Source organism: Triticum aestivum, chromosome 5D, assembly GCF_018294505.1.
Source record: "Triticum aestivum cultivar Chinese Spring chromosome 5D, IWGSC CS RefSeq v2.1, whole genome shotgun sequence".
NCBI lineage: Eukaryota > Viridiplantae > Streptophyta > Magnoliopsida > Poales > Poaceae > Triticum > Triticum aestivum.
The window spans coordinates 28,301,998-28,328,867 of NC_057808.1; the positions used below are offsets into that span (position 1 = coordinate 28,301,998).

The following is a 26,870-nucleotide window of genomic DNA, read 5'->3' on the forward strand; positions in this document are numbered from 1 at the left end:
GGTCAACCTACGTGAAAACATTAGAAAAATAGAAGGAACTGAATATACAATTTTAGCTGCGATAGGATATAACTAAAGCAGAAGTAAGCAAAAGGAAGATGCTAAAGCAGAACTAGCTATAAGGAACATGCTGATAACACCAAATGATAAGTAACCAGACAGAGGGGCACTCTCTACACCAAAAGGAAACCCAAAAAGAATGTGCAACCAAAAGGATGAAAACTCGAGATATATTTCCTCCTGGTAGTTGCTGTGATCTTCTCCCCTCGTTTCAACCTCTTTCTCCTTTGATTTGATCGCTTAGGTCCCTGCTTTTGCTAAGACCGACAACTGCTCATTAAATTTGCCTTGCGATTTTTATTTCATGTACCGTATTATGGTCAGACTCTGTAGTCATAGTATTTGCAAAAACATCAAGTAAAGCAGAACTTTACTTGTAGTCATAGGAACTGAATATACAATATTAGCTACAATAGTATATAACTAAAGCAGAATCATAACTATAGGAAACATGCTATAACACCAAATCATAGGTATCCTGCTTTGTGACCAGTGTAGATAAAGAAATGAATGTATATGTCAGATACTGGATGTGCATTTGCAAGATGTGGATACTTTGTTAAATCGTTGACGCTGCAAATTAGAAGTTATAGAACAATGAACTGCTGTGGCACAACACGACGCAGGTTTCTGAAAGGGCTCACCTCATAGAAAAGTAAACCCGAAAAGAATGTGCAACCAAAACACAGAAGGTGAAAAGTCATGGGCATCTGAACAGTAAAGCACGACTAAGCTGCACCCCATGTTTTCTCCATGTCGGTGGTAAGACAGGATAGCGTCAATTCTTTTAGTCTTCAGCCACATACTACATACTATACCAAGAACTTAATGTCACTGCTATTTACTCGATATTACTACCTCTGGTTTTAAATATAAGACGTTTCACCTGCTCCGAGGTCATGGTCTGGGAGGCGCGCCGCCGCGGGGTGCGCGCGCTGCTGGTGCCCCGGCTCACCCCGCGGGCGGCCCAGGAACTTGATGCGGTTCAGCTGCTGGTTGCGGCGTGCCCCCCCCCCCCCCCCCCCCCCTCCCCCCTGGGCGAGCCCGACACCCGGTCTGTCGCGCTCTGTGCGGGGCCTGGTGGTGGGTTCTCTTCACAGGGCGCCTACGCCCTCTACCACTACGGCGGTGTGGGCGCGCCTGCGGCTTCCTTCCTTTGGTCTTCCCGTGCCCCATCGCGAGTCAAGTTCTTCGGGTGGCTGCTCACTCAGTCTCGTGTGCATACACGGGACGTGCTGCTGCGCAAGACCATCCTCACTGCGGCGGAGGCCGGGTGCCCCTGCTGCGAGGCGGAGCTTGAGACGGCCCACCACCTCATCTTCGGGTGCCCGTTCGCGGTGCAGTTTTGGCGTAGGATCGGGCTGCCCCCTGCTGCAGGTTCGGTTCGTGCGCTTCATCGGTTCGACGCGTCCCCGGCCGTCAGTGCCAACTCTCCTGCGGGCTTCGTCCTTCTCTGCTGCTGGCGGCTATGGAAGCGTCGAAACGCCATTGTTTTCCAGGGTGACACGATGTCCCTTGCTGCTACACTCAAAGCCTGTCGGGATGATGCAGTGCTTTGGCGTGGCCGGATGAAGACCGACGATCAGTCCCACATCGACGTTTGGTTGTCTGTTCTTAGATGAGCCTGTGAGGCTTGCGGATCCTGAGAGTTGCACTCAGCTCTCGCCCCTCTTGTAACGACTGAATTCTCTGGTGGCTTTTGCCCCATTTACGCAATATATACAGGTGGTGGAAGGGCTCCCCCCCCCCCCCCCCCCCCCCCCGGTTGAAATATAAGACGTTTTGGTTGGCAGTTTAAATTGAACTACCAAAACAGTCTTACATTTGGGAACAGAGGGTGTAGTATCTTACAGTAAAAGAAGATGCTAAGTTTCAAATCATATATTTGGATTTTTTTTTTTATAATCACCCAAATAGGTATCAACAGATGTAGTGAACTTGCCAAAGGAAAACAATCGTGCAAGCCTAAGTATATGAATTCAGTTTTGTGTTTCTATGAACAATGCTTGTAAACCTGAGAAAGCACAACTCACCAGCCTCAATCACATTTACATTTTTGACCTGACACATCAATGGGAACATCCACTTCTTTCAGTCAAAAATGAATGTTTAATAGTCAGAACTGAACATTAGCAACCGCAAACCACTTGCAGTGGTCCACCGCTTCAAATTAAGAAAAATATACTCATGCTTAATACGGTAATTCAGCATCACCATATTATGCTCTAGTGCAGCAGAAAAATTACATCGGACTGATTAGGTTCGTTTTCTTTTACTTGAGAGATGGTTATGTGGAACTTCTGAGTAAAACGTAAGTCTAATCCCAGTGAAAAAATTAACCTATCTTAACCATTATTTTTGCTTAAACATAACTCTTTTAAGAAGGTTTATGAATCTGAAATGCAGGGTGATTTTTTTCCTACTGGCAATGGGCCTAGATATATGTATCATATATGAACCTAGCATCCAATGCATTCATCTCCATATAACTATAACCAGATGTCAACACAAGCATGCACATCTTGCCTAAGTGGTACATTCTTCTCCGTTTTGATCATGAAGTTCAGGAAAAGAAAGTTAACGTACTTCACTTCAAGTCACTGAGCATGAAAAAATAAACAACAGAGACTAGACTGTGGTATTCTCGATTTAGAAGAAACAACCCAGGCACAGCACCCTTCGGAGGCAAAGGCTCGAACGCGGGTGGCGGGCTGGGTGTGCAGCAGGCCACACGCCACTAGCCAACTGGTCTACTCACACATCCAATTTCCATGATATTCAATGGAAGCCTGACAACATCAACATATATGGGGGGGTTCAGGAATCAAATTATCAGTTTCATAGGGAGTTAGCATTTAGCAATGACTAACTGGCATGTAACAGGCATACTACAGAAAACAACCAAATCATCTTAGGCAAAGAACACCAAACAGCTTACACGCAGGCAGGGTGAAAACTATGTTGTGCCATACGCAGTAACCAATTTCCTTGGCCCATTTTTGGTTTTAGTTGGCACTTCCCCTTTGCAAGCGATTGCATAGTCTTCAGCGAGGTGCGGTGCGGCTTCCTTGTGAGGGCATATGAACTTCTCCACGAAAAACTTCTCAGGCCTATTGACTGCAGTATGGAAGCTCAGGTCACGATCTACCAATCCATTTTCCTTGAGGAACTTGAGAACATAGTACCGGGGCCTGACCCGGCCCTCCAGGCTAAGACTGAGAAATATGGGCCGATGAGCAATGTACACGGGTTCCAACCCCACCTCAGAGAAGAGGAACTCGGACCTACGCTTGAGAGATTCCTTCGACTTCTTCAGGATAAACGGAGCCTTACAGAGAGCAATGCTCACTTGGGCATCAGACCACCTGAATGTATTCTTCAAGTAGTCCACTTTGGCGGCAATCTTCTCCTCGCTGAGAAACGCGACAGCCTGTAGCGCTGGCCTGAACATCCCAGCGCCACGAGGCACGCCTAATCTTTCAGCACATGCCACCATCGCGCGGACGCGCTCTGGGTCGGTGGTCAGCATCCTCGGCACAGGGATACACACCTTGACAATATCGCAGTCACTTAGGCCGCACTCCCGCAGGAACACGACATTGGGCTTGATCACCTTGCCGAGGTCCGACGAGAGTAGGCAAGGCGAGCGCTGGAGCGCCCGGAGGAAGTTGTCCAAGGAGCCGAAGAGGGGCAGGTAGTAGTGCGTCTTGGAGACGATGGGCCTGGTTCGGAAGTAGCAGTGGGCAACCGAGACTAGGCGGGCGATCTCAGGACGCGAGAGACCGAGGCCGGCGAGCCCGGCGACGACGGGGGCCAGGGTTTTGTCCACTTTGGCGCAGAGGAACTTCGGGTCTTTGACGACGACGGCGGCGGCATCGGCGCCGGAGAGGCCGAGGCCGGCGAGGAAGGCGAGGACGGCGTCGGGCTTGGTGGGGGACCTAAGGTGGGAGAGCTTCTTGGAGGCCTTGAGGGCTTGGGGCCGGGTGAGGCCGCAGGTGTCGACGAGGTACTCCTCGACGGCAAAGCCACTGGGATTTGGGGAAATGTGGGGCGCGGCGGCGGAGAGGATACGGCGGAGTGGGAAGATGGCATAGGTGGAGGTTGAGGTGGATGGAGAAGAGAGGAGACGGCGGAGCATGGCGCAGCCGGCGCCGGCGGCGATGCAGAGATCTCCGATGGATTGCGTGTCGTGGTTAGTCAGAATGGGCTCTAATGGACTTCTTTTTCTCTGTGTGCGTGGGCTCTACCCACTAATAGATGTTCATTTCTTTCTCATCCTTTTTTCTTCCCTTGTTCTAATGCTATACTGGTTCCCGTGGGCTCTACCCAATAATAATGGACTTCTTTTTCTCTGTGTGCGTGGACACATGGAATCGTCCCGCAGCTGGTGACAATGCTATACTGGTTTCAACTTTTGAAATCTACGTACTGTAGCTTCTGCCACAATAGGAAAGCATATGATATAAGAGTATATCAGAACAGCAATCCATGGAGCACACGGTATCAAATTTCAGCCGATTTCAGGAGCAGCAACCAAACTCCTGGTCTACATATCAGAACAGAACACCATCGATAGTATGCAAAACTTAATTTGCCGGTGAGGCCTGCCTGATGGCCACCCCAACGGTGAAACATGGGGATTCGGAAATTTCAAAAAAGGCTTCTTTGTATATGTACTCCCGATTAACCTGTATGGAAACAAGAGAAAATACCAGGGGCAACGACAAGGAAAGCTGTTTCAAGATCATAAACAGCGGCAATCTGACAACCAAAGCACAAGAACGCCAATACGAGGAAGCACTTACAAACAATCTGTAAACAAGATGACAAGCAGAAAACAGAACATAGAACAGAGGCAAACTGTTAAATGGAACTCTGCAATTCTGCAACTATGAACAGCTAACTGCAAGGCGTGAAATTAACTAATGACATTTTTCGAAAAGGGGCGCTTTATTATTTAAAAGCTTTAAGCATTACACCCGGCCTCTACATAATTAACATGCACGCTGCCAAATAATGTCCTCTCATGCAAACAAAAATTGAAAAAAAAAGGCGAAATACAAAGAGACAGTAGAGTCCATATAATGCCTAGAGCGTAGGGGGCCAATCCTAAGATCATGCTGCCACCCATGTATGGTAAAAGTAAACCTCGCCGTAGCCTCCAATCGTGTACACACCTCCGTAAATAGGTCTCGATTCTCCTCGCGTTGTAGAGATGACCATAAACGAAGAGTCCCGGTACATCTGTAGATAACCTGCATCAGAGAAGTAATTTTACCATTAAAAACCTTATCATTTCTACATAGCCAAACCGACCAAATAACGGCAAGCGCTCCCACCATGAGAAGAGTTCTAAACCTGTGATAGAACCCATGTAACCAGTTGCTAAATACATTAGCAACACTACAAGGAGGATACAAGCCAGAAGCTATCTGGGTGACTGACCATATAGAACAAGCCAATTTGCATTGGAAGAATAAATGTTTTATTGTCTCATCATGGTGACAAAAAACACACTGCGGACTTCCATGCCAATTAATTAACTAATGACATGAATCAATGAGAAAAGGAGAGGCAGAAATGCAGAACTTCACTTACGAAATCAAACAATGGCCAAGAGGCAAATCTAGATCAGATTAAAATACATGGATTTCTTACTAAGAAATAATAAATCCACCAGGTTGAAAGAGGAACAGTTCTCCAAAAAAAAATCAAAATCAAAGAGTAAGCCAAGTTTGAGGCTACATGGCTTTCTTAGTGGAAGGGGAGCATCAGTTCACTGTGCTGGCTCATCACTGAACAAGGGGAAAAATGGAACTGACAACACATAATTCGTTCAGCCATGATTTGGAAAAATATAATTAGATGAGATCATTCAACCATGTCATCCAGGCTGGCAAGAAGTTCGGCTACTTACAGGTACATGCACGCACTTTGTTTTGTCAGACATGCTCCGGCTCACCGCTGAGGGGGTGACCCAGATAAATCGTGAACTACTACCCACCATGCCCAGACCCGACCGTCACCGTCACGCTTGGCTTCTTCCCACACTGCGACCCCCACCTCCTCACCATGCTCTCCCAATCCCAGGGTGACAGAAGGTGGCTCATAGTCCCACAGTACCCGATACATTTGTCATCAACTTGGGCACCAGACGGAGTCATTGAGAGCAATGGGGTGCTGAGCGAGGGTCGAGCACAGCACCATGTGGTCACCAACTCCATAGCAGCAAGGTTGTTGGTGGCACCCTCGTCATGCCCAAGATGGAGTGCCGCATAGGCCCGACACCGAAGACGGTGCACGAGGCAAGGAATCCGGCCAAGTACCGGGAGTTCATGGAGGCATACCATGCCGCTGAAAACAGCAGGGAGAGAGCCCTCGAGTCCTTCAAGATCCACCACTATCTCTATTTCTATGAGTTTGGGTTGTCTGTTGCCTCCCCTCCATAGCTGTAATTTCCTCTCCTTCCCATCTTATTTCTCCTTCAGTTTTGATCGCCTAGGTTCTGCTTTTGCTAAGACCTGCAATCATTCATTGAATTTGTCTTGCCACATTTTTTCGTATTTTCCACTTTGTTATTTCATATAACATATTAATGGTCACAATTCATAGTCGCAGTCTTGCAAAAGTAATATATAAATGGAAGGAGCTGAAGATTACACTATTAACTGCAACAGAATAGAAGGAACTGGATTTATATGTCAGATAGTGAATGTGGATGCTGATTAAAATTGTTGTAGATGAAAGTTAGAAACTATGTGAACATAAACTGCTGTGACACAGCACAATGCTGGTTTCCAAGGGGTCACCTCACAGCAACCAGACAGAAGGGACCCCTTGTTTTCTCCATAACAGCAGTAAGACTACACAGAACTTAGTGTCTCTACTTACTATTTATTGGATAGTAGTATCTTACAGCAAAACAAAATGCTAAGTTTTAAATCATATCTTTGGATTTCGAGAATCACCCCAATAGACTGTATGCTGAGTAACTGTGATGAGGGAATGCACTGCATAGAGAAGCAGATCTCAGCAGATAAACAAAAAAAATATTGCAGTGTTACACAGAAAGAGAAGGCAGTCGCATCTGGAATAATAGATAATACAGTGTATAAGGCAGATCTCTGTGTGATAGAGGCCATAAATATAAAAATACCAGTAAAGTGTTCTTGTGAGTCTACAGTGTGAAACAGGGCCTTACAGATGAGAGTTGATCCCTGGCTATTGTTGGCACTATTTGATAACATAAAGTCGGTAATGAAAATACTACTTGGAGGTGCAGGGCATAAGAAACATGATGGCACATTGAGACTGTTTATACCTGGAAAATTTTCCAGCAGGTGTGTGCAGAGGCATGGATTCGACAGCTCCACCAGTTGAATCTTAATCAGACGACAAAGAGTATTGACCTGGCGAGACCTTACATAATATCACTGCATATTAGTAGAACAAAAGAAAACTGAGCTATTATCTGTTTTTTCTTCTATCTTCCATTAAATGTGGTAACTATCTCATACTGAAGTACTAACTTCCTCTGCTCCAGAATTAGTTACCTGGGTTACAAATTTACAAAAGAACCAGTTTGGTCAACTTAATTATTCTTAGGCGCATGGAATTGAAGCATACTATTACTATTCAACACAATCATAAGAAAATATTTGTGGTTCTCTGAATACAACCACTCAGCCACACGATGGAAGAATCATGTTTTTCCTATAGTACACAAGAAGTATTTGTCCTTGTGTGGCAGTACATCAGTTGCATCAACGAAAAGTAGATTCATATATATCAGAGGGACATTATGCTGAGTGGAGAACTGGCATTACTCCCACTTCAGTAAAATGCATATAGTCTACTTCAGTGGCAGCACCATGAGGACCAAGGATGTAAATTAATGGATAAATTGGACATACATACATAAACTTCGGTATATATAGATAAGGATATTTTATATAACTACCTAGCTGTCGAGAATGTCTACGTTGAGAAGCTTAGTGCCATTTTCTTTTATTCCAGATTAACATGTCAATTGATCTCAGAATGCAGTCTTCCCCTGATACATTAACAAGCTCGACCAGACAGAACTGGCCCTGCAAACCATATATGCCGAACATGCAGAAGGAATATAAGATATGTGTAAATAGAGTAAGGAATACTCTCTATTTGAATGAAGTGACCTTCCATGCATACATATTTCTGATTTGCTATACTTGAGGAGTCCTGAAAAATTGGCATTTGTGGTTGTGATGGTTAAATAGTATGGAGACAATAGGTCGAAGGTCCTTGCTAAACAAAACAATTTACAACTTTTTATGTTAGGATGGACACAACAGGTCGAAGGTCTCAGTGTCATTTCAAGGCAGCAAACTGGGATGAATTTTGTTGCAAAATATATTCTTAAATCTACAATTTCACTGAATTGTAGACAGATATGAAGAAAACAACTTTTGCCCTCAGTGTAGGTTGTAGTGGGAAAATCGCATATCCTTTTCTTCTTCATATGTTCACAAGAATAAATGTTAGTTCAACCTTCATTGGATTCGCTTGTTATACAAAGCACGTCCATTGGTTTATTCTGACAATTAATGAGGGATGCTCATGATAAGACTGATTTATGTGTAGAAATTTGAAAAATTCCAAACTAAAGAAAGGTCAACTATGGTATTTAGGAACGAATACGGAGGAAGAAAATAAAAGGTTAAAAAAGAACTGACATCAATTAGAAATATATATCCAAGCATAATGTAAATACTGAACATTGAACTGCAAACTTTAGTACTAACTGTCACAACATTTGTAAGAATAATCCAAATACTGAACATTGACTGCAAACTTAGTACTAACTGAAATATGATGCAACTGAAAAGAAAGTGAAATCAAAAGGGAACATGCTAGATAAACGTTGCCATGAAAGGAGACCACACTGATATTTTGAAGGATCTTCTCTAAGGAATGACAACAACAGCATATCAGGGTTCAGGAATCAATTTATCAGTTACAGCAAGAGTTAGCAATGAGCAAACTGGCATGTAACAAACACACTACAAAAGAGAGCAAACATCCAGTTAGGCATAGAACACCAAGGCAGGAGTTACCAGCTTACTACGCAGAGTGAAAACTTTGTTGCGCCATACACACGTTACGAATTTTCATAGCCTGTTCCTGGTTCATCTAAATCTGAAATTTGTTGAAACTTCCCCTTTGCAAGCAGTTGCGTAGTCTTCAGCGAGGTGCGGTGCAGCTTCCTTGTGAGGGCATATGAGCTTCTCCGCAAATACTTTCTCAGTCATCTTGACCGCATAAAATAAGCTCAAGTCACGATCTAGCAGTCCATTTTGCTTGAGAAACTTGATAACATAGTACCGGGGTCTGAGTCGACCCTCCATGCTATAAGAAAGTATTTCCGGTCGATAAGCAATGTACACGGGTTCCAGCCGCACCTCAGAGAACAAGAACCCGGCCCTGCGCTTCAGAGATTCCTTTGACTTCCTCAGCAGACGTGGATACTTGCGCACAGCAACGCTCGCTTCGGCATCAGACCACCTGAAGGTATTCTTCAAGTAGTCCACTTTGGCGGCAATCTTCTCCTTGCTTTGGAATGCGACAGCATGTAGCGCTTCTCTGAACATCCCAGAGCCACGGGGCACGCCTATACCTTCGGCGCATGCCACCATCGCCCGGACGCGCTCCGGGTTAGCGGTGAGCAACCTCGGCGCATGGATACACAGCTGGGCAATATCACAATCACCTAGCCCGCACTCCCTCAGGAACACAACATTGGGCTTGATAACCTTGTCGAGGTTCAAATACAACAGGCGGGATGAGTTCTTGAGCAGCCGGAGGAAGTTGTGGAAGGAGCCGAAGAGGGGCAGGTAGTACTGCAGCCTGGAGAGCATGGCTCTACGGCGGAAGTGGTCGGGGGTGAGCGAGAGGAGGCGGGCGATGTCGGAACGCGACAGGCCGAGGCCGGTGAGCCCATCGACCAGCGGGGCCAGGGTTTTGTCCACTTTGGCGCATAGGAGCTGCGGGTCTTTGGCGACGGCGGCGGCGGCATCGGCGCCGGAGAGGCCGAGGCCGGAGAGGAAGGCGAGGACGGCGTTGGGTTTGGCGGGGGACTTGAGGTGGGAGAGCTTGGTGGAGGCCTTGAGGGCTTGGGGCCGCGTGAGGCCGCAGGCGTGGACGAGGTACTCCTCGACGGCGAAGCTACTGGGGTTCGGGGAAATGGGGGCCGCGGTGGTGGAGGGGAGGCGGCGGAGTGGGGAGATGGCAGAGGTGGAGGAAGAAGAGAGGATATAGGAAACGACGCACTTCCTGAGGCGGAGCATGGCGCAGGCGGACGGCGGCGGCGGCGACGGCGGACGGCGGCGCGACAGAGATATTTCCGACGGATTGCGATTGCTACTGCGATCTCACTGGAGTAGTTGCTTTGGTCCGCCGTAGCGAGTGACCTAGTCAATATGGGCTGCATGGGCCGGGTTTTGATAGGCCTGCTATATGGTGTTGGTATCCAGATTATTTTGTTTATCATCCATTTTTCTTCTCTTTTCATGGGTTTTTTTTTTGTTCTCGGCAGTGACATCTTATTAATTTGAGAGAAAATAGGTATTATGGAATAATTCTCTCATTCATATGGGATATTTTTTATCTGACATAATAACTTTTACAAGCACAGTGAAAATTTAATCAAATTGCCTGGACAATGCAATATAAACTCCCTCTGATTCATACTACTTGTCGCAGTTAGTACAACGTTGTAGTAATACTGCAACGAGTAATATGGATCGGATGGAGCCTTAAAATTTTATCTATATCTTTGGCACTACTTAAAAATGCAGACCTTTTTTTCACTAGTGGATACTTTGTTATCAATAGCAGATTTTTATTCCTTTGAGATAAATAAAAGGTTTACATGGAATGTTTTTTGTATGGTGAAATAATTATTATAATAGAGTGAATATTTTATTTGAAATACATAAATAAATTGTATACAATGAAGTAGTATAAATCTTAAGAAAAAAAATACATATTGGGTATTTCAATCAATCTAAAAATAGAAATAGATAACACTTCTATTTGACATGCATGATCATTTTTGTGAGCTGTGAGATGTATCTCAAGAGAAAATAAATCTACAAACGGGACATTTTTACAACTAAAAAAGTAGCATAAATTTTTTATTTGTCATAAATGTGAACTTTTTTAGCATATAGTTTTTTATAGAGGGGGGTATATTTTGGAAAACTTTTGTTGGAAAAAATATTTGTTCAATATTTTATAATAATTTTGAATTTACTATGTTATAGTATCATTTTCAATAAACATGATGGTAAATACATTTTATTACGTAGATTTTTTTTGATGAAAATAATATAATCTAGAATTATATGTGCTAAGGACGTCTCTAGGGGCGTAGCCATTAATTCTCCTCCAAATGTCAGAAAGACAATACATGCACAAATACGACCGCCCAGTAGGCTCCCCAAACCTAGCCCATATGTCTAGGCGCTCACAAATACAAAATATATGTCAGGATGAAAATGGGACTGTCTGCCTAGACACGCAAGCCCCACTCCCAAACTGACAAAATCCCCCCTGCCCTCTTCCTCCTGTCCTCCTTTGTTCCTTCATTGTCCGTGCCTGACACCATCCGACGGCCACCCTGGAGCACTGCCCCTAACACGGTCACTACCCCCCAACACACTCATCGCCCCGGTATGCCCTAGACCACCTGGATGGATTCACCTCGCATGCCATGTGTCCGACAGATTGCCCAACCATGTTTTGACTTTCTTTTTTGTACATTTACAAGGCACACGATGGACATTGCGGATGAGTTCATTTACAATGAATTCTTCAAATCGTCATATGGCGACATTTAAGACGACTGAGTTGATGATGATGTGAGTATCCTCGAAGCGATGAAGAAGGAAGATGAATATGTTTTCAACTAAGGGATTCATGATGTCCTTGGCAAAAATAATTGAACTATGTCCTCGTAACACTAAACAATGTACTTCCAAATTTAAACAATGTATTTCTATGTTTAAACTATGTATGTCGAATATTCAGATTAGCTGCTTGAACAAATGACAAATGGGCAAAAGATATGCCGAACAAATAGGGGAGGATGTCATGCTCGGGAAAATATCTGGTGCACCGGAGCTTGTGGTGCAGAATAGGTATCTCTGATGTAGCCCTTTTCGATCCAGAATTTTAGTTGTCGGCAATCTCTCTTCATGTGAAACTTGCAAAAAAAAGGTCACTGAAAGAGGTCACCAACAGCTGCACTCTCACAAGCCGTCGTGTCCGAATGATCTGGTTACTGAAAGAGGTCATGAACTATTGGTACTCTCTTCGATGCATATTACTTGCTGCTCAAAGGGATATATTTAGGCCTTTAGCGTTTGAGCGACAAATACTTCATGTAAGTATACTAAGAGGAGGTTTTATGGCTCTCGGGTGCCACGCACTGGCACCCCTATATGAATATAGCACTAAAAATATATATCAGGAAATTTTAAAAAATTATGAAATTTTGGAATATCAAACCTGGGTGCCCATTGTACACACGTGTTCAGTTTCGTGGGGAATGGATGCCCGTGGCAATCTCGGTAAAAAGGTAAAAAAATCCTATGTATGGGGAAGAAATTAGATGGATCCTATGTCGGACCGTATTTCCTTCGCCAAGACGAAGGCGGTGCTTGGGCGATGCCAAAGGATGTATGACAACATGAAGTTTGCGTTTGCCAGAGCCTACAACGAGATCAACGACGGGATTTAGGCAGCGGTAAAGGAGGAGGCAACAAAGGCCGTCTCCTTGGCGCACCAGTGCGACGACGTCTAAGTGAAGGCTGGCGTCATGTCAGCTCTCACGCAGCGTAGCTTCTATTCCATGTGAAAGTGCATGTAGCCCCTATGTGTGGTTTTGGTAATCAGTGACAATTTCTATGGACTAATATGTTTGAGTCAATTTCAGGGTTATAGCAACTTAAGCCTTTTTTTCCAAGCAAAACCAACATATGCAAAACAACAGCCCATTGATGAACAAAAACAAAGAAAAACCAAAAAAATGAAGTTTCCTAACGGAGAATGAATTAGTTAATGAACACAATAATTATAAAAATTGTACACAATGTACATAAAGTTGTGCATTTGTACAATATAAAAGAATAAGTGACATCAGTATTACCCTTATAAAAGAACAGAAAATTAAAACAAAATAAAAACAAAAATGACATAAAAAAATAAAAAAAATAAAAATAAAAATGAGTTTTCTATGGAAGAATGAATTCATGGCATTGGTATTACCCTTTTAGAAGGAAGAAAACAAAAAATGAAAATGGTTTTTTTTAATTTTCTAAGAAAGAATGAAACCATTTAAGAAGAAAGAAAATTTTAAAAAAACCTTTAATAAGTTGCACACAACTTTGCACTGAAATTGCACTTTTTTGAAATACGCATAGAATAAGTATATAATAGTGCAATTTTCGCATTGTACTATAATTACACACATATTATTTAGTACTTACATTTATACTTACACACACAAAAAAAAGATTATGTTTTCTAAGAAGGAATGCATTAGTGGCATTGGTATTAAAAGAAACTTTAAGAAACTTAATGTCCTGGCATAACTTAAAACATGAGCTTAGAAAATTAAGATAAACCAAAGTGTGCGACAGGGAACGAACTTGGGACCTCACGCCAGTCTACCATTTCGGTAGCCACTATATTAACTGAGATTTGGTGTCCAAAAAGGTAGCCCGGTCTATATGAACCATAAGCCGCGATATATTTTTTAAATCGGATCTCATTTACTTTTTGGATTTTTTAGAAACGCGATCATTTAAAAATCTGTGATTAAAAGAAACTAGAACATTTTGTGAAAATGTGGAAGTTTTTTGGGAAATAGGAAATGAACAAAATTGAAAATGATAACATTTTTTGAAATTGTGAACAACTTTTGGGAAATGCGACATTTTCAAATTTGTGATTTTAAAAAATAAAACATGATTTTTTTGGGAATCTCAAAATTTTGTTTTAGAAAGGAAAAAACATTGAAAAGTAGAACATTTCGAAAAACAGGAACAAAACTGAGAACACGAACATTTTAGAAAACTACAAACAATTTTTTTAAAGTGCGAACATTATTTTGAAATTCTCCAAACATTTATTGAATTTGTGAACAACTGTTGAAATCAAGAATATTTTTTGAATTTGGGAACAAATTTTGTAACCTCATCATCCTGATTACACTGTTTGCCACCCGACTACGCTGCCGCTCGTGATATTTAGAAGCAGGAAATGTATAAGGGTCAGCTACTGTATCGATGGAAGAAAACTTGCGTTCGTTTGCCGTGCCTACATGTATACGAATGCACACACACTTGTTATCAAGAAACATGTTTTCTCAAACATGGTAAAAATAAACAGATTTTGGAAATCTTGTTCATCAGGAACTTTTATTGAATTTGTGAACAAAATTTGTGAATTTTTTTGCGAAAATAAACAGAAAATAATAAAAATAAACATGAAAAACAAAAAATTGAAAAATAAAATATTAAAAGGGAAACCTGTCAGAAAAGCGATTTAGGAACCTTCTGAAAGGTTCCCAAAACCGGAGCCTTCTGCCTATCCGGACACCCTATGTTAAACATGGTCTAGTATTGGATATTATTGAAATGAACCAACCTTTTGCAAGAAGGTGGGGATGCCCATGGTAGGCATCCATGTCAGGTTTGAACGATTTCCGACTTCGTATGCAAGTTGCGACACGTCCGGTCATTTTATCGACTTTTTTGACCAAGAAAACTCCAGAAAATGCAAAAATTATCGAAAACCAAAACAACTTGGTATGATGTCTTGAAATTATCATACATGGTCATGAAAAAAAATTAAGGCCATTTCAAGGATGTGGAGAGACAACATGCTCTCAGACGAAGCCTTCTAGCATACCTAGACACCCTCCGTTAAACATGGTTTAGTTTTAGAAATTCTTGAACTTACCCCAACTTTTGCAAGCGCATGGCTATGGTAGGCATTCATGCCAGGTTTGAACGATTTTCGACACCTTATGCAAGTTGCGACACGTCTGACCATTTTTTTACCGAGAAAACTCTAGAAAATGCAAATATTGTCAAAAACCAAAATAACTTGGCATGGTGCCTTGAATTGGTCATACAAGGCATAGAAAAAAATTAGGGTCATTTGAAGGATATCGGGAAACATCCTGCTCTCAGACGAAGCCTTCTGGCCTAGCCGGGCACCCTCCGTTGGACATGGTCTATGTTTGTACATCCTTCAAATGATCCCAAATCTTGCAAGTAGGTGGGAATGCCCATGGTAGGCATCCAGGTTAGATTTGAATGATTTCCAAAATTGTATGCAAGTTGTGACACGTTCGGCCATTTATGAGCTTTTTTGCCCGAGAAAACTCCAGAAAATGCAAAATTTGTCAAAAAATAAAACAACTTGGCATGGTGCCTTTAATTGGTCATATAAGCTCATGGAAATAAATATTGGCGTCATTTGATGGATGCCAAAAAAATGTGCTCTCAAATGGAGATTTCTGTCCTAGCCGACCACCCTCCGTTGAACATGGTGTTTTTTTGGACATCCATGACCCAAATTTCTAAAATTTGAACCATGATGGAAGCAAAATGTACAATTAGAGTGCCCAATTTTTACTGTGATTGGAAACGAGAATATTATATTACATTGGACTCATGTATCTATCTCTTTTCTTTCGGAAACATGTATCTATCTCATGGAAGCAGATTCTCTAACTGAGCTATGATGGACGAAAATAATAATTATATAGATAACATTTTATGTTAAGTCGATGCATATTTTAATTCCTTGCAAAAAAATAACAGAAGCATATTTTAGTTGCACCACGAGTAAATTCTCGAATTGATTAAAACATGATTTCATTGTGTTGAAAACGCGTGTTGCCTCAAAGAAAATTTGGTATGCATCGGAAGCAAGCAAATTCCCTGTTCGAGATGTGATGGGATAAATAATTCTATCCAACACAAAACAACTTTTGGTTAAGTTCGAACATATTTTAAATTTTAAGCAATTTGATTAACTAAAGGAAGCACATTTTCATGACGGTGGAAGCAAATTTAATATGCGTCTGAGTTTACTACCATATATGGCGTACAAATTGGAACCAATTCCGCATGATTTTAGGAGCGCACTTAATTTCCGCTGGACAGTTTTAGGGAACAAATTGGAACCAGTTCCATTTGTTATGTGCAAACTGAAGGAAATATGCCCTAGAGGCAATAATAAAGTTATTATTTATTTCCTTATATCATGATAAATATTTATTATTCATGCTAGAATTGTATTAACCGAAAACATAATACTTGTGTGAATACATAGACAAACAGAGTGTCACTAGTATGCCTCTACTTGACTAGCTCGTTGATCAAAGATGGTTATGTTTCCTAGCCATAGACATGAGTTGTCATTTGATTAACGGGATCACATCATTAGGAGAATGATGTGATTGACTTGACCCATTCCGTTAGCTTAGCACTCGATCGTTTAGTATGTTGCTATTGCTTTCTTCATGACTTATACATGTTCCTATGACTATGAGATTATGCAACTCCCGTTTACCAGAGGAACACTTTGTGTGCTACCAAACGTCACAACGTAACTGGGTGATTATAAAGGTGCTCTACAGGTGTCTCCAAAGGTACTTGTTGGGTTGGCGTATTTCGAGATTAGGATTTGTCACTCCGATTGTCGGAGAGGAATCTCTGGGCCCACTCAGTAATACACATCACTATAAGCCTTGCAAGCATTGTAACTAATGAGTTAGTTGCGGGATGATGTATTACGGAACGAGTAAAGAGACTTGCCGGTAACGAGATTGAACTAGGTATCGAGATACCGATGATCGAATCTCGGGCAAGTAACATACCGATGACAAAGGGAACAACGTATGTTGTTATGTGGTCTGACCGATAAAGATCTTCGTAGAATATGTGGGAGCCAATATGAGCATCCAGGTTCCGCTATTGGTTATTGACCAGAGAGGTGTCTCGGTCATGTTACATAGTTCTCGAACCCGTAGGGTCGGCACGCTTAACGTTACGATGACAGTTATATTATGAGTTTATCTGTTTTGATGTACCGAAGGTTGTTCGTAGTCCCGGATGTGATCACGGACATAACGAGGAGTCTCGAAATGGTCGAGACATAAAGATTGATATATTGGAAGCCTATGTTTGGATATCGGAAGTGTTCCGGGTGAAATCGGGATTTTTCCGGAGTACCGGGAGGTTACCGGAACCCCCCGGTAACTTAATGGGCCTTAGTGGGCCTAGGTGGAAGAGAGGAGAGGAGGCCAGGGCAGGGCCGCACGCCCCTCCCCCCAGTCCGAATAGGACAAGGAGAGGGGGGCGGCGCCCCCCCTTTCCTTCCTCCCCTCCACCTCTTCCCCCTCTCTCTCCTATTCCAACATGGAAAAGGGGGGAGTCCTACTCCCGGTAGGAGTAGGACTCCTCCTGGCGCGCCTCTCCCCTTTGGCCGGCCGCCCCCCCCCTTGCTCCTTTATATACGGGGGCAGGGGGCACCTCTAGACACACAATTGATCATTGATCTCTTAGCCGTGTGCGGTGCCCCCCTCCAGCATATTACACCTCGCTAATATCGTAGCGGTGCTTAGGCGAAGCCCTGCGTCGGTAGAACATCATCATTGTCACCACGCCGTTGTGCTGACAAAACTCTCCCTCAACACTCGGCTGGATCGGAGTTCGAGGGACGTCATCGAGTTGAACGTGTGCTGAACTCGGAGGTGCCGTGCGTTCGGTACTTGATCGGTTGGATCGTGAAGACGTACGACTACATCAACCGCGTTGTGTTAACGCTTCCGCTTTCGGTCTACGAGGGTACGTGGACAACACTCTCCCCTCTCGTTGCTATGCATCACCATGATCTTGCGTGTGCGTAGAATTTTTTTTGAAATTACTACGTTCCCTAACACAAACTATCTATGAAAAGCCACGTTCTCAAGTCAAATCCAACAAGCCAAAGCTTTCTCATTAGTAGTCTGAGAAAATAAACAATAATAAGAGTAAAAGAAGTATTTATGCATAACAAGTGAGTTGTCTCCTAGTTGGTTATAGTGGGTGAAAATAAACCATAACGTCTGGAGTTCAAATCCTACCCCATACCCCTATTTTTTGAGGGTTAAAAAAAGAAAAGAAATGGGCCAGGCCCAGGAGGAGGGGTGTGTGGCGGGCGGATCGGCTGTGTACGTCAGTACGTGTCACATACGAAAGGTGGGTGTACGTTATGGTCAAATAATCATGCTGCCCTTTAAAAAAAAGGTACAAACATTACATCAACTTATGCGTAAAGCCCCAGGGTTGAGTCGGTTGACATGAGTAACTAGCAATACGTCTGGAAAATATCAACCAAACTAGGCACATCTTTTTTGTGCAGGACGTGAAGTAGTAGAAGTAAAAAAAAATCAAAATGCCCCATCTGGTATCCAGTTCTGCATACCAAGGCTGCAGTTGTACAAGTAGAGCAATTATTCAGACAAGATCAGCAAGGACATGAGCACAATTATTCTGCAAATTAATTCCGTGTGCGTGCAGATCGGATCAGCACGGAGAATCATCGCAGGCTGGCTTGGAATCATCACCTTTTTTTGCAGATGATTTTGTGGTATTATTCCTTGCAGTTGCAGGGCTGAACCATGAACGCGGGAAGATCTATGTCGGAACTCAACCTACTGATCCGTTTCGCAATTTTTTTAAAAAGGTGATGATTGCAAGCCTGCTCGCTATGCTATGAATTTCCCGCGAGAATGGTCCACATTGATCAGCTTGGGGCTAAGCTATGAATTTCAATAATGGACCAGCTTGGGTAGATGCAGAAATGTTTATTCCGCACGTAGCTTGTCAGAAATAATTGTGCGTGCCAATTGATTTCCTGCGAGAATGGTCCACATTGATCAAGCACGGCTGCAACGGGTTGTCACTTGCACATTGCCGCCACTGTCTTAATAGAAGCATGCAGCAGGCTAAAAACCTAGGTTACCCAACAAATCAAGATGATGTGTTTTCGGCTTGAGGTTGCTCGGTATGCGGTCGAGATGAGAGGACCCCCTAGACTCTGCAATCTGCATGAACTGCCTGTAAATGATTTTTTGTGGTATCCTAGTCTCTGATGATCCTAGTATCTCTGCCACTCGTCTTTAGATGATATTATTCCTTTCCTTGTATGATTGGATTAGGCCAGCTTCGTTGGTGGTAGGTCACTGCTGATAAACGCATCACCAGTACTAGCCTACTCGTACTAGTAGCATACTAGCTAACAGTACCAATTCTTTGTCTGAAATTACTAATAAATTGTGGCTGCCACACGTGTCAACTGATTTTTCCGTTGGGCCCACAAAACCAGCAGCCGCACGGGTTGTCACTAATAATAATACAAACCACCGTCATGCCGAGTAGCGAATCTTGGAAGAAAAATAAGGGGGGCTCAAAGTTAACTGTGTGTAGAAAAAGTTAGAAACTCTCAATTCTTTAGTCCAAAATATGGTCAAAATTTTGATACAAATACTAGCAATTTTTCTTTTCCAATATTTGGAGGGGGGGGGGGGGGGGGGGGGGGGGGGGGGGGGGGGGGGGGGGGGGGCTCAAGCCTGTCGAAGCCCCCCTGTTCGATTCGCCACTGGTCATGCCCTAATTTTCTGGTCATTGGAAGAGGTCATGGCCAATTGCTAATAAATTGTGGCTGCCACACGTGTCAACTGATTTTTCCGTTGGGCCCACAACACCAGCAGCCGCACGGGTTGTCACTAATAATAACTAGTAGAGTGCCCGTGCGTTGCCACGGGCTCTTGAAATAGTTTACCAGAGTTATATGTTAAAATCCACACATACAAACAATATAACACAAACTGAAGTCCATTATTGCAATGTAACAAGCTGAGTGATGTTACAACTTAACATCTATTACAAAAATACTAATATCTAGATGATGCGCTTAAGAAATTCTTTCACAATATCAGGAAAGTTTCCTCTAGCTTCATTCCCGCGATGTTTTAGCAAGTATAATAAAAAATGCTTCCTCAATTCATACCCATCCTGCAGAAAAAATAAATGTAGTTAGTATGAAAAATTCACGGAGAAGGTCTTAAAACATGTAACCCACAATACTCACCGCGCAAACCGGCTTGACCAATTCTTTACCGTTCCACCAGAGCATAAAATGAAAAACAAAATAGCCAGACACATTCCTGGAAAACTTTCAATTAATATTATAAATAATATAATGATAACAAAAGTAAATATTCTTGTTATGAATTCATTACCCGTCTATACTCGTTGGAACACCGGCCGGAAATAAACGATGCCATTTAGATATATCAAAATTCCACCCAGGCAGCTTTATTTCGAGTGCTTCTTTGAAATCCCTTGAAAAACTTTTTAATTTCAGTGAATGCCTCAAGTTTTTATCCTCTGACGATTGTGATGATTGAATAGGATCCATAATATATAGACGACGTGCCTCTTTGTCGATGATGTACAGGATGTATCGGCCGATGGATGCATAGGGAAGATAAATCTACAAGTGGAGCTATTAGAAACAAAAACAAACCATGATAACAATGGTCAAAATATTTTATTTACCTTATTGCAAGATGAGATGTCGGTCTCCATCCCAGGCCAGCTATCAAATAATGTTGCCAACGTCTGGATAGTTTCCTTCTCACAAAATTTCTGACCTCGTGTTGACTCTAGCAGCATGGACTAAGTAAAAGAAAAAAAATATTGTTTCAACATGTTGATACTAATGGCACCTAGAATGAAGAGTTACGGTAACTTACACAAAATCGTAGATCCATGTAGTGTATAGGAGGGTCTGTGAACAATACTCCCTCGTCACATGCCAGCATAAGCACGGCGGTGTTGAAGCAATCATTGTCCATGGGCTGCTCCATGTTAAGTATGCACTGAAGTTTCTTAAGACTTAAGCTCATTGGATCGGGTGTGGAGCTCCGGACCCATACCTTCCTGTAATTTGGATGGTAAGAAGAACAATAATATACATCCGCACATTAAATATTGATACATGATACTTACTCCAAACATCCAGCATCATTGATCGACATGATGTAGTTGCAGAGGCCGGCAAGTATTTCACGTTGGTCCGTGGGAATGATAGTGATTGGGGCGGGACGTTTCTCTTCGACCACGTCAGATGGATTATCCAGGATCTCAAGATCAGAATTAGCTAAAGTTTCTTCGTTGAGAGGTTGATGGTACATGGGACATCCTTTTAACTTATTAAGCTCTGAATCGAGCAAAATAATTGCTAATTTTTGTCGAAAATGTTTCATATCCTCCTACAAAAAAATATGAAAACAATTTATAAGATATTTTGATAAAACATTATGAGATAATGTATAAAACTGAAATACCTGCGTAAACTGGTCTGACAGTCCATGTGGTGTCCAGTATTCCATATAATTTAGCATAAACAATCCACATGATACGCTATAATATTATAAAATAATGCTTCAGAATATCACACAGATGAATCTAAAAACAAACCATTGTAACAAGTGCTTACCCATCGGTTTGTATTGCCTCCTGAATTTGCTCTACAACCGTCCATTTTGTAACATTGAGATCAGGCCACTTATGACCTTTGATAAACTCCGGACTATGCTCTACAAGTTTCAGCCATTTCTCGAGCCCTAGCAACTATTTTATATATGAGAAATGTTAAGGATGAAGTCAAACAAAATAAATGCTAAGATGAGAAAAGAAATAGATATTTACCGTAGTAGCAAGGTCATTGCGTTTGACATTCTCACCAAGTGAGTCCAATACTTGGATCTCTCGTTTTTTGGCGTTGGCAACTGCTAGATACCAATGGTAGCCCGGCATGTTAATCGGAATGAATAACTGGTGTAAATAAGATACAAGTCACAGTCACAATTAGATATAGTTATTAATAAATCATTAAACATATGAACTAAATAAAAACAATCCATAATTATATGCATGGATTACGAGACAAAAACTAACCATATCTTGTTGTAGATAACAATTAACATGACGCACGATGCGACGATATTTTGATGGGTCTATGTCTCTTTCCCCGTCTTCTTTTATCTGGCCCGATACAAACGTGCTAATAATGTGTACCTTTTCACCCGCCCTGTCTTGTAGATGGTCGTGAGCAAGCATGCAATATATGTAAGCATTTATCACCTGTAATGGGCATTTAGATTATATTTATATTTTATGATATTATATATTGTTCGTATTATTAATTACAAAGTTTGTGCAATTGGTCTTACACCGTCATGTAAGAACATATCATCTTTAATAAGGCATTCCAAATCGTCGGTTGATAACAAGGCATCTCCAATGTCTACGAACTGGGTATTCTTCGGGGCAGACTTGATTGATTCGATGACTGTAATATCCCTAGCGGTACAAACATAGTCTGTCGAATTCATAAAAATATGAGCCAACTTAACAATCAAAATGAGCAAAATTAGTTCAATACAAAAGACAATATTACAAAAATAAGATTGATAATAATATAAAAAATACCTTGTGGGATAATATGTAAATTAGCATCCTTTTTTGGTTTGTTATGAGATATAACCTCTTTGACATTTTTATGTTGTGAATCTTCGTCCCCTTTCAGCGACATCGCATCTGAACCCTCAATGGATTCTTTCCGTGCATCTCCAAAGTCCATATCCATGTCTCCTGTATTCTGAAAAAACAAGAAAAATAAAGAAAGCCCTTCCGTATTATCATCTATAAGATACATACAGAGGAAGGTTAGCTATATGCACCTCTTCTCGTGGTGTTTCACTGTGGTCTGTCATCGTTTCATCAGTGAGTATGTCGGAACCCATCAATTTATATCTATGCTGAAATATAATTAATACTTTTTACTGCATCATAAAATTATATATAATATATGATAAAACTGAATGTGAAACTAACACAACTGTTTTCTCTGCTAATAAAAATAGTATTTGGTTATATTAGGAAAAAATGACGCTTAGATCATTTTACTAACACAACAAATCGGGGAAAACAACAAAATATAATGTTCATATATAAGTAATTAAGCGTCTGAAATTGCTTAAGTTATTTTAAATTATTTGTATAGGCTATGGAAAATTGCCATACAAAAACTAAAACAAACAAACCAACATTAACCAAGTATATTTATTTTTTATATGATTTGTTTTGTGATACCCTTAGTATATGTCATAAGAATATAAATATTTATTTTTATGCACCATATTTAGTATATATATATATATATTCAAATTTGTTTAATTTTTGAGGTATGTATACTGTAAATATATATGATATTTTGTGAGGTATAAAAATAATTACAAAAAAAATTCAGACGTCCACTAATAACAAATATACCATGATGAAATATTTAAGATGAAATATAAATGGTATTTCATACTGCATCATATTTGTATATATAATATATAAAAAAATAAAAGTGAAACTAACACAAATTTTTTCTATGCAAAAAAGGATACCTATTTAAATAAATGTTGTTTAAATAAATGTCCTACCCCATGAAACTCGGGATAAACAACAAACCTCAATGTTCATATATAAGTAATTAGTCATTTGATAATTATTTAAAATATTTTTGTAGGCTATGAACAAATGTCCAACAAAAAAAACATTTGTAAACTATTTCAAACAAAAAACTATAATGAATTACACGGGCCATAAACAGCACGTCCAGGCCCAGACCAAATGCATCACGGGCTAGGCGTCGGCCCACCTCCCCCCCGCGCGTCGGCCCGCCTCCCCCGCCGCCTACCTTATCCACCCACTCGCTCCTCTTCCTCCACTCACTTCATCTTCCCACTTTCCCCTCCGCCGCCGCATCGCCGCGGGGTAGGTGGCGGCCGCGCGACTCCGCCCGCCGCATCAGTCCCTCTCCCCTCCACTCATCTCTCCTGTCCACTCACTCGCCAGCTCTCGCCCTCTCACCCCCCACACCCGCCGCATCGCGGCGCGCGTCGCCGAGCCCGCAACCACCACGCCATCTTGCCGCGACCACCGCACCAGTCTCCGGCGCCACCTCTCGCCCTCCCACCTCCCCCCGCCGCATCGCGGCGCGCGTCGCCGAGCCCGCAACCACCGCACCAGTCTCCGGCTTCACCTCTCGCCCTCTGACCTCCCCCCCGCCGCATCGCGGCGCGCGTCGCCGAGCCCGCAACCACCGCGCCATCTAGCCGCGACCACCGCACCATGCTCCGGCGAGACGTGTGCGACTGCTGTCGACGCACGCATGGAGCTTCATCGCCCAGACGTGGGTGCTGGATCCCGTCGCCCTCCGGTCGGATCCGCGGTGGTGCTGGTCTCCGACGAGTTCGACGGTGGATCCGCAGCGCGGTGCCTCGATCTACAACGCCAGCAGCTCCGGTACGCAGATCCGACCCCTTTCCTCCTCTACTTTTCTTTTTTGTGTATGCATTTATACACTGCATTTTCTGTGTATTTTCATATGATTTACATGTGGATCCGCACCAATATTTGATTTCAATTTTTTGTGCTTGTATGCTATATTTTGTATATACAGATTATTCTTGTATGGAGAGACCAGGGGTGTGCTTCAGGGGTTCTGGATGAAGTAGGTCGAGGCGTTGATGTTGTGTCCAGGCTTTTCTTTTATACAATGGTGGCGATGAGGGATGAAGTATGTGAGGATCAGTAATGTTGTCGCACGACAATGTCCGTTCACTCATGGGTTTTCTCAAGGTGAGGTGGTATCTTTTATTTCTGTGCATATGTGTGTTCGTCTGAATTATTACTTTTGCATGCACATTTGTTGTTTGCATTTGCACCTGCGGATGTACATACATAATCATACCAAAACAACATGCACTAATTTATGGATAGTTGTTTTCTAATCAGTCATCTACTACAACCAAGATTTCTCTAGAATATTAACTCTTGAGATCACGCAACTGAGAGTGAGTGTAGTGAGTGTGCGGCGTTGTCCAATCCAATTTGCTTAGATTCGTAAAAGAACCTTCATGTTAAATTTTGTCGAAGTGCTTGCTTGCGTCATGATCCTTGTAACTACAACTATAATTCAGAAGAACAGGGAAGAGTGAAACACTGAATGAGGTCTGGTCTTTGCTCTGCCTTAGAATTGTAAAAGAAACGCATAACGTACATAGTTTTTTATAAACAAAGTGGATTTTTAATTAGAAGTCAAACTGTCGTTATGATTTTTAGTCTAAAAGGTATGTGATCGTCATCTTAGAATGCCAGTATGACACAAGTAGTGCCAGTATGCACGTGCATTTGCTGCCTATTTGTATGAAGGTTTTACATTTTCATTACCAACAGCCCGATTGTTAGAGCTTCAATTTTTTTTTTCAAAACACTCTATTTGTCCATTTTGGCAAGGATAAGCCTACTGTATGTCCACTTGTTTACCCACTGGGTCCGTTTACTTCAGAACTAAAATTAGAGACCTAGCTATATTGATGAGATGCCGTCAACCCAGCATATAGAAGTGTTAAAAGGAAGAGTTTTATGGCACAGGATAAAAGAGTTCCTTTTTTTTGCAAAATATAAGGAACACAAAGTAGCAACAGCATTGATCTATAGACGTTTGTGACAGTTAACGTACAAGGTGAAAATGTCCTCTAATTTGGTAAAGGCATGCAAATTTTCTAAATTTCAATATTCTAGGCGTGCCCTGAACTGATCTCCTACTCGCTGCTCTATCGAGGCGCCGTGACCCGGCCTCACAGGCATGGCCAGGGCGAAGACTGCTCCCCGACGGCCAAGACACGGCCACGGTGGTGCAGCCTGTGGTCTACATCGCCTACCACTCCGCCGTCTTCCAGAACCCCCACCACTTCCGCGGCAAGGTGAGACAGACGGCCCCTCCATGACGACAACAACAATAATTACCGTAGCATGCCTCTTTCTTGGTAATTAGTTGTTGCACTCAATTCAATTAGCCTACTAACTAATCTAGTCCATTATTAATTATTGCTCTTCCAGTGTTTCGGTATCTCTTGGTTTGCATTGGACAACTATGTGATGAAAACACATCACCAGTTTTGGTTCAATTTCTATGTATGCACATGATTCAAGTTTCTTCAATGAATGAATATGCAGCAGCATTTTTTTGGTTCAAGCAATGTATAGATTCTGTTATTACCATTGGTCCTTCAAGTTTGTTTGTTTCAAGTGATTTGGCTTATTACTGCTCTCATGGCCATAATTCTGCTCTATGGTTGTTTACACCTGCCCATGGCATGCTAATGTTTAAAGCCGCCTCTGCTCTCAGACTAAAGCTATATGTAATATGGTTCAGATCGCCCATGGCGCGGACGAGACGGCGACGTCGGCAGGAGGGCACTTTGCAGCCCCTGGACTGAGGAGGATGGGCGCACATAGCCACCAAGCCCTCTGCTCCTCTTCTTCCAAGGCGAGCGATCAAGGGTCCCGAGCTCGACGAGTCCAGCCTGGCCACCACGACGCATTGCTCCCAGCAGGTAGCACGTCCCTCTCCCTCTCCTCACTCACCTGCTACTATGCTAATATTCCAGTGATTGCTATTTGTTAGCTAGCTAGTTAAACGACCTGCTTTTCTGCTAAATAAATGCCCCATTAGCTAGGTAGAGGCAGTGTGCTATGCATGTGTTGTTTAGGTTCTTGCATATGTAATGTAAAATAAATGAAAATATAGGCTGATTCTACTGTAATGCATTATTAGTCTCAAAACCAAGTTCTTGCATAATC

At 42.3% G+C, this 26,870-nt stretch overlaps 3 protein-coding genes across 3 annotated transcripts; all 3 read right to left on the reverse strand.

Moving 5' to 3' along the window:
• Positions 1-2,858: 2,858 nt before the first annotated feature.
• LOC123124173 (transcription termination factor MTERF9, chloroplastic) lies at positions 2,859-4,382 on the reverse strand. The gene has a single exon (XM_044544840.1). It carries the CDS (start codon positions 4,196-4,198, stop codon positions 3,017-3,019), a length of 1,182 nt encoding a protein of 393 aa, XP_044400775.1. The 5' UTR covers positions 4,199-4,382; the 3' UTR covers positions 2,859-3,016.
• A 4,602-nt stretch (positions 4,383-8,984) lies between these two features.
• LOC123119210 (uncharacterized) lies at positions 8,985-10,463 on the reverse strand. The gene has a single exon (XM_044538922.1). It carries the CDS (start codon positions 10,383-10,385, stop codon positions 9,228-9,230), a length of 1,158 nt encoding a protein of 385 aa, XP_044394857.1. The 5' UTR covers positions 10,386-10,463; the 3' UTR covers positions 8,985-9,227.
• A 9,600-nt stretch (positions 10,464-20,063) lies between these two features.
• LOC123120167 (uncharacterized) lies at positions 20,064-21,361 on the reverse strand. Its single transcript, XM_044540168.1, has 6 exons — positions 21,177-21,361; positions 20,921-21,107; positions 20,724-20,843; positions 20,405-20,658; positions 20,254-20,329; positions 20,064-20,177 (listed from the first exon to the last, which is right to left on the reverse strand). The coding sequence occupies exons 1-6, from the start codon at positions 21,359-21,361 to the stop codon at positions 20,064-20,066; spliced, it is 936 nt and encodes a 311-aa protein (XP_044396103.1).
• Positions 21,362-26,870: the final 5,509 nt, after the last annotated feature.